The 8894-nt window shown below is 47.8% G+C and overlaps 1 protein-coding gene across 10 annotated transcripts in view; it reads left to right on the top strand.

Annotated features, from left to right (window-relative positions):
* Nucleotides 1–7369, top strand: part of BCAS1 (brain enriched myelin associated protein 1) — a 101260-nt gene extending 93891 nt beyond the window's left edge. For all 10 annotated transcript variants that reach the window (XM_045444179.1, XM_045444181.1, XM_045444186.1 and 7 more), the window contains one exon: nucleotides 6230–7369. In XM_045444179.1, the coding sequence (XP_045300135.1) occupies nucleotides 6230–6304 (75 nt within the window). In that variant the 3' untranslated portion in view covers nucleotides 6305–7369. The remainder of the gene's footprint in view (nucleotides 1–6229) is intronic.
* The last annotated feature ends 1525 nt before the right edge of the window (nucleotides 7370–8894 follow it).

Genomic DNA, 8894 nt, shown 5'->3' on the forward strand with positions numbered 1-8894 from the left:
AATATCTGTAGGTATTGATGACTTCCGACAGATGGAGGCTGGAGAGTCCGATGGTTCCCCTGGGCCCAGCTTTGGTCTCCAAATATCATCTGTGGGAAGCCTGTTAGAAATGCAGCGTCTCGGGCCCCAAGTTTAAAGTCTTAAGATAAATGCCATCACATTTCCATCTGGTCTCAGTGTGTGTATAGAACCTCAATGTGAGGCAATGCCTGAAGTCAAGCTCTGGGGCTGTTTGGAGAAGGGAGGCCTGGCCCAGAGTCCCTCCGTCACCCCCAAGCCTCCAGTGAAAGCTCTTCTCCAGTTCTTAAGAGGTGAAGGAGACCAACCACCAAAGGAGGGGGTGTCTGAAAGATTGATCGTGCTTTGGGTGGTTTTGCTGGAAAATTTGTCTCCATTCTCAGCTCTCGCTCCTTGGAGAGGAATGTAAACCCTAATCGCACTTCTCTAGACATTTCCAAACCGACTACTACTTCTGCCCAAAGTTCTGGTTGAACCATTCCCTGCCAAACCACAGCGCACAGGGCGGCATAGGGCATGGGGAGGGTGCTGTTCTAGAAAGGTTCTGAGCTCACGGGCCCAGTCTTTCTTGTTGGTTTTGGTTGGTTTTTTGGGGGGGGGTTCTTTTCTTTCTCTTTTCTTTGTTTTGGTCGGAGGCTCATGGGGGTGTTCTCTGCATATCCCCTTACCCATGACACCCCTGGACCTGACAGGATGGCTCTCGTCCAATGGTTCTGAATCAGTGATTTTATTTGTGGGGGACGCTGGGCAACGTCAGAGACCGATTTGCTCGTCACAACTAGGAGTCAGTGCTATTGGGATGTTGTGGGTAGAGACCAGGGACCTTGCTAAAGGTCCCATAGTGCACAGAACAGCCCTCCATGACAAAGAGGTATCCAGCCCAAAGTGCCAATGGTGCCACGTAGGACAGTAGAAAGGACAGAACGGTGCCGAGGAGTCTGTGCCGTGAAGACAGGCAGCTTCACTTACTCGAGTCCTAGACCTACACTTCCTACCTAGCTGTGTGACCTTGGGCTAATCACTTAACCCCTCAGAGCCTCCGGTGTCCCTTAAGCAAAACTGAGGTGATGATTACAGCTACCATTTGAGGGTTCCCATGAGAATCAAATGCATATATGCCCTACGGGGGGGCGGGGGGGCGCCTGGGTGGCTCAGTCAGTCCCACTCTCGATCTCGGCTCAGATCATGGTCTCACAGTTGGTGGGTTTGAGCCCCGCGTTGGGCTCTGTGCTGACTGTGTGGAGCCTGCTTGGGATCCTCTCTCTCCCTCTGTCTCTGGCCCTCCCCCGCTCGTGCACTCTGTCTCTCTCAAAATAAACAAATAAACGTAAATACACACACAGACGCACACCCTACCGGATCCAGCACCCGGCACGAAGCAGGAGTTCTGTAGTAGACGCTCTCATCTCCCTGGCAAGTTTTATGGGAACCTCCGTGTGGACTGGAGCTTAACCCCCAGCAAAGTGGGGACATCAGCCCACATGGCTCTCACCTTAAACCCTCCACAGGACTCCTTTCCCTGCATTCCCTTCTCCCTCCGTTCGCTGCCACCTCTCTCCCTCCCCAAGACCATCTGCCCCAGTCAGTTCCCCAAGTTCACCGCCAGCCAATCCCTGCTCGCTCTGTGCCCTCCCGGCGAGGTGGTCTCTGCTCGGCTCCTTCCTTCCCCCTCCTCCAGCATGCTGCCTGAATTCTAACAGGGAGCAGCCTCCTGAGCAGTTCATGCGACGTCTGAAAAGAACTGGAAGGAAGCCTTTAGAACTCGGCAGGTGCAGCTGTTTGCAAGCATTTGGTTTTTGAGCAGAGGGACTTCGTTCACAAAGAAACTGAGAACCTTCACGCGTGTGCATGCGTGTGCATGTGGGTATACACACACGTACGTGTGGACATAGAAACACATCTACTTGACCAACACGGAGCCCTGATTGCAGGGGGAGTGGGCTCCCCACGCCGTCTTGCCCAAGAACCCCCTAGCTGGTGGCCCCCCCAACTCTCCCCCTGTGGGAGCCCCTGAGACACCTTTATGTAGCGCTAGAAGATTCTGTGCTGTCCCACCTGCACGTTTTACAGAGGAGGCGGTGAGGATTGGAAAGAAGGCAAGGCCTGTTCTTCCTTCCCCAGGGGCCCCTACCTGTCATCGTTGCCCGTCTCCACTAGGCACAGGCTGAACTGAGGCTTGTGACAATTAGCTCAGTTACTCCGCCCAGGGCTTGGAAAGAGCAGTGGTGCACGGGTTGGAGCCTGGACGACAGGTGATCTGAGGTCAGGATTCCAAGTCCAGGGGGCCAGTCCGTTGCTACATAAGCTGGCCCTGGCTCATCTTGGAGCCGGTTTGCACATCTGTAAGACTGGTTACTAATCGCTGCCCCCCTCACCGGGCTGGTGAGAGGGACCCGGTGTCAGCGGATTTGGTTCGGCTGGTTGTAAACCGTGAGGTACCGTCCTGATACACCAGGCAGGACAAAGGTGGCCTCCAGGGGCTCTGATCGCCAAAGTCCATGCCTAAGGCGGCCAGAGGGGGAACGTATGTGAGCGAAGAGACCTGGGAGGGGTCTGTGGCAACTGGAAAAGCAGGTGCCCCATCTAAAAGGGGGCACCGCCACTCACTCCCAGTCATTTATCGCCTTGCAGGTTTATGGGTCCAATATGGCAGGTCTTCTCGCTTTTCAAGAGAGAAGAACAAAAGTGCGGATTGTAACGTGAAACATTTCATTTTTATTTTTTTAAATGTTTTTTACTTAGTTTTTGAGCGAGAGAGAACACTAGTTGGGGAAGGGCAGAGAGAGGGGGAGACAGAGGATCTGAAGTGGGCTCTGTGCTGAGAGCAGAGAGTCCGACGTGGGGCTCAGACTCACAAACCAGGAGATCGTGACCTGAGCCACAGTCAGACGGGCCACCGACCGAGCCACCCAGGTGCTCCAAGGCATTAATTTCTAAATGTCAGCATTTAACTTAAAACCTAAAAGAAGAAAATCTGTTCGTCATAACCCATTTACAAACCAAGTTCAGCTCAAGACAGCCACTTAGCGAGCTGAGTTTGATAGACTCAGCCCATCAAGACCCTCAGCACTGGGGCGCCCGGGGGGCTCAGTTGGTTAAGCATCTGGCTCTTGATTTTGGCTCCGGTCATGATCTCACAGTTCATGAGTTTGAGCCCCACACGGGGCTCTGCACTGACAGCACGGATCCCGCTTGGGATTCTCTGTCTCCCTCTCTCTCTGTCCCTCCTCTGCACGTGCGCTCTCTCTCTCTCTCTCTCTCTCTCTCAAAATAAATAAACTTAAAAAAAATCTAATAAAAAAATTTAAAAAGACCCTCAGTACCTGAAGGAATAGGACCTCTGGAGGCTAAGGTTGAGTGTCGGGGGGAGGCCTGTGTGAACCAGGGCAGACAGCAGCACAACGGAGGGCATGCTGGGTGACGTGGGGACAGAAGGGATCGTTTTCCCCAGGGGCAGCCTAAGTCCAGCCCTCGAGAAGCTCATCCCTGGATTTGCACCCAGCTCTACCACTCAGTGGCCGCGTGACCTTGGACAAGTCGCCTTCCTGAGTTTCAGGTGCCTTATCAACGGGCCGATTCGGTCACAGAGTTAGCCCGAATGAAATGAGATCAGATATGGCAACCTTAGAACCATCCCTGGCATGTTGTAATTTGTCAGGGGGGAATAGCGATTTTTATTCTTATGGTGATTATTATGATTCTTCTTCAGTCAGCCCCTCCCTAGGCTGTAAAGATGCAGGTGAGTGAGATGCCACCAAGTGTCCAGCAACTTTGTGACTTAGGTGTTCACAGTGCAAGGCAGACGGACTGGCTGGGAGCCACCGAGAGCGCAGGACACGAGCTCGGGACTCGGGCACACGGGACACAGAGCTCGGGTCCACCACTTCCTGGTGGAAAACGAGGGACTTGAGCTCACTGAGCTCTCTCCTTTGAGTTGATGGTGACAGTGATGATGGGGTCAGCTCAGAGGATGCTGGGAGGACCAGGGTGACCTCACGAATGAGACAACAGGCTCACAGACAAGGGATTGATCAGAGGTCAGGAACCTGAGAGGGACGGAGCCGTCCTCGAGCTTTGAGTCCCAACTTTCACTACTCCGTGTTGGCCTCTCCTCTTCGTCTTCCCAGACGGACACGATGTATTGCACAGAGTAGGTGACCCATACGTGCTGTCCCGTGAATGAACGAATGCAACAAAAAGCAATCACAGTAACTCTTTTATAGCACCTACTGCGCAACAGCACTTCACATACGCTCACATCTGCTCTGCACGGCCTCCCTGCGAAGCTCCGCTGGTAAAATTGAGGTGCATGGGGTTAAGGCAACCTGACCAAAGTCAAGCCGCCAGGAAGTGGCCGATCTGGAATTCAAAACCCAGCGATCTGATTCCAGCGGTAAACTGCACTACACTGCATTCTACTCTACAGAACACGCTTTCCACTGTACTACTCTGTATTACACTATGCAACATATGCCACAGTACGTTGTACTGTATAGGCACCATATACGCACCCTGTGTACATCCTATCTGTTGTACTATACTAAGCCATGCTATATTCACTATACCATTACACCATTGTCCTACACTGTGTGTTGTACTATCTTATCCTATACTGTGTATGCTCCACTATACTACATTATACGACATGATACTATGTGTATTACTGGGCTATATACATATACTAGGCTATATACATACATAAATACACTTTATAGTAGCATATTATACTATTCTACCCAATATTATACTATACTGTAGTATATATGCTATTGCATACTACACTGTGCTACATACACTATACCATACTATATTTATTGTATTATATTACCCTATATATATTATCTGTATTATATAATATATACTATACTATTTATACTATGCTATACTATAATATGCCATGCTACATTTAATACACTAGATTTCATTATATGTATACTATACAATATACATCATCCTATACTATGGCATCCTATATTACATAATACTAGCCTGTACTATGTATATATACTGTACTATATATACTTTATTATACTATATATTACACTATACTGTACAACTATATATACTTTGCTATATCACACTATCTCATATATATATATATGTATATATACACACACACACACACACACTTTACTGAAATATATATACTATCCTATATTATACTATCACTAGCCTATACTACATATACTGTAAAACAGGACCAACGATAAAATACCCCTTATATATGCAGCAACATGGATGAATCGCAAATCCATTATGCTATATGACAGAATCTGGACTCAAAGGCTATGTACTCTGATTCTGTTGACATGATGTCCTGGAAAAGCAAAATTCTAGGGATGGAGACAGATCAGTGGTTGCCGGGGTCTGGAGGTTGAGGCAAGGGGTTGACTCCAAAGAGACTCAAAGGGGATCTGGGGAGTGGGTTGCACTACGCTATATCTTGATTTTGGTGGTGGTGACATGACTATTTGGGTTGGTCGAGGCTCACAGAACTGTACACAAAGAGGTTGATTTTATTGTATATACATTATACTGGGCAGAAAAGGTAAAATAATAATAATAGCAATAGTAATAATGATACTTGACTCAGAGTTTATTCCATTCAGGTGGAGGAGACAGATATCAGGGCATAGATGATAAGATCATTTCAGATGGTGATTATGTTTCGTAAAAAGTTAAGCAGGGCAACGTGTTTCACAAGTGATCGGACGGGGTAACTAAAGCAAGACACAACTATGAAGCGTTCTTCACAGCGCAGGTAGTGTTCTAAGTACTTCACAGGAATGAACTCACTTGATCTTGGAGCAACCCTCTGAGACATTGTATTGTTCCCATTTTAAAGATGGAGAAGCTGAGTTTACAGAGGTAGATGAGGGGAGCCTGTCTGGCTTAGGCGGGAGAGAACACAACTCTTGATCTCGAGGTGGTGAACTCGAGCCCCACTGGGTACAGAGATTACTTAAATAACTAAGTGAAAAAAAAAAAGAGTTAAGTAATTTCTCCAAGATTTCGCAATGCTAGAAAGACTATAACTGGGCATTGCACTGCAACATCTGACTGGTGGTCATTCTTTTATCCACCACTCATGAAAAAAGTGCATTTGTTTAGCTCAACACCTGGCACAGAGTAAGGGCTAAATAGACGGCAGTCGTTGCCCTTGATGGTTCAGCCTTTCATTAGGGTGCAACTTCTTTCTATTTTTCTCCAGGGACCAAAGCGGATGTTGGACGCCCAAGTGCAGACAGACCCTGTATCCATCGGACCAGCTGGTAAAACCAAGTAAACAAATTACTACAGTTCCCACCAAGTTGTCCTGCACCAAGATGTCTTCTCCCTACTCCGTTTCCTCCCCCAGCCCACTCCATGTACATAGTCTTCTTCTCGTGGCCATCAAATGAAATTCTGCCTACAAATTAAGCCTGAGCTGTTGTATATTGAGGTGTATTATTTACGTCTCGGGTCCAATCTTTTCCGGTAAATGACCGTAAAGATGGTTTAGCAGGTTAACCGGTTAGGTCAGAAGAGTTGAAGGTTGCCAAGCAGAGAGCGGAGGGGGCGGAGGAATGCATCCTGGCGAAGTTACGAAACGTGGCAGTGGTGAGTAAGTTGCAGAGGGAATTAAGTTCTGCAGTCCGTGCAGACTCCTCTTCTGAGCTCCAAGAGGAGAGACAAAAATCCGGTTAAGTTCACATTTGGAGGAGGGACAACATGGGCTCTGTGCCGGGAGGTTGCCAATTTCCTGAAATGGAATGTGTGGGGAATGGAAAAGGAATGAATACGAGTCGCTTTTCGAATAGGGTCCTTGAAAGTTATTGATGAGAGGGAAAAGATTGACCGCAGAGGGTTTGAAATGATTTGGGAAGACAGCTGCGCTCAGTGATGAGGGCAAGGATTACAACTTCAGGGGGAAAAAAAAAAGGCACAAAATAAATGAAGTTGCAAGTTTACTTTGCGACACAAGGGGGCACCGAGGTCTCCGTTTTAATCCTGCGTCCTGTAGCCCTAACAAAGATTTGGTCTCCGCTTCTTACATTATTAATGCTTCTCAGATGGCTGAGGGACTTCCTTCATCTGTTCTGTCTGACACTTATCTCAAAGTCTGTCTGTAATTTCCTAATGTTTCAGGATGTGCTCCGATAAAACCCTCCCCATAACCCCAGTTAATAAAAAATTTCCAGAAGATTATTCAAATACCTGAGGTTTTTTTTTTTTTAATACGTGTACAGAGGAGTAAATAGGACCATGAGTCTATTAAAATGTAATTCAAAGTAGCATATGATTGATTGGTATCATGTATACTGTACCTTTCTTTTTCTGATTTAATAAAAAAAATACATTTACATCTAAAGCATCTTTTAATTTTCAACTTTTAAAGCAGGTCTCTTGTCCTCTCTGAGACACCTTCATCTTCCACAGCATGAAATCAGTGTTCTTCCTCCATTTTGTTTTCCTTCGCAGATGCTCCTAGATTTTTCCCCTTGTATATGGGCACATACACATGCAAATGTGCACACACATATATTTGCATGCACACACTCCCACTTACATAAAAGTCCTGCCTTAGGCCAGGCTGCCTGGAGTAGAGCCTGAGATAGGGATTCAGAAGCATGTGACATACCCAGGAAGGACCAGGAGGGGGGAGGGAGAGGAAGTGAACAACAGGGCAGGGGAGGGAGCTGAGCCAGGATTGGTCTCAGCTGGAGTTGAGTTCCATCCTGATCCCTCAGGGGGCTCTGGAGCCAGAATTGCACACTGCAGTTGGGTTCTATCTTGAGCCAAGGGGGCCAGCCTTTGTACCCTTGTTGATGAGTCACAGGCCACCCTGGGAAGCGGTGGGACAGGCCCTGTGCTCCCACTAAGCTGAGAAGCTGGGATCCCATAACAGCTAGAGGAGAGGGGCTGGGCAGAGTCCATTACAGATACGCACATGATATTCAGATATGTGTTCATTCCCACGTAGGGACACTTCCATACATATAAGCATGCTTTACATACAGAAATGCACAAACGCATGCACGCATTCATACTTCTATATTACATACAGGAATAAATTCATGAACATATTCATAATCACACATACAAACAGGCACGTGTAGCAAACACAGATTCGCACATACGCGCTGGCTTGTGCAAAGCCGTCACGCGTTGATCTGAAGTAAACATTGAATATGCTCTTCTGACAAGTCTTACATTAGGAAAATAAAACCATTGCTTTGGCCAAAAAAAAAAGGCATTTGGAAAATGCATTCAGGAAAAAAATGGTATCTCTAAAAAAGCAGATGGGGGGGAGGGCGTGGCGTCGGCTGCTGCTGTGGCCAGCTAGCTGTCAGCGTGGATGCCCATTGCTAGGTTTCAAATAAAGATCAGAGGTCTTTTCCTTGCAGCTTTCCCTTTAGCCTCTTCGGATCTGCTGCTCCAACCTGGAGATCAGTGTCTGTGACTCACCCGGTTGAGAATGACCTCATGCCGCCTCCTGTCTGAATGCTTAACTTGGCGCAAATCAGGAAAAAGTCCTTTGGGGAAGCCCTTACTGGCTGGGTGACTTTCCTCCACCAACATCATCATAGAACACAGGGCCAGGCAGCTGTTTATTCCTTTGTCCCCAAACACCAGGGGGGGCGCCTAGTGTGACCTTTGGTGAGCTCTGGGCCATAGTCGTCCATTGAGAAAGGTGACAGTTTCATTTGCAAGTTTCACCTCGCTGGGCACAGGGGCTTTTTGCCCTGATGAGAAATGCCGCCAGGCAGGGCTGAGTCACTAATGCAGAAGGAGCCCTCCTCCCATCCCCCCCCCCCCCACCTCCCTGGATTTAAAAAAAAATCTTAAATGAGTTCTTTGCTGAGAAACTCTGCAAACCCAACACTTTCTGTAAC

This window comes from Leopardus geoffroyi, chromosome A3, assembly GCF_018350155.1.
Source record: "Leopardus geoffroyi isolate Oge1 chromosome A3, O.geoffroyi_Oge1_pat1.0, whole genome shotgun sequence".
Lineage (NCBI taxonomy): Eukaryota > Metazoa > Chordata > Mammalia > Carnivora > Felidae > Leopardus > Leopardus geoffroyi.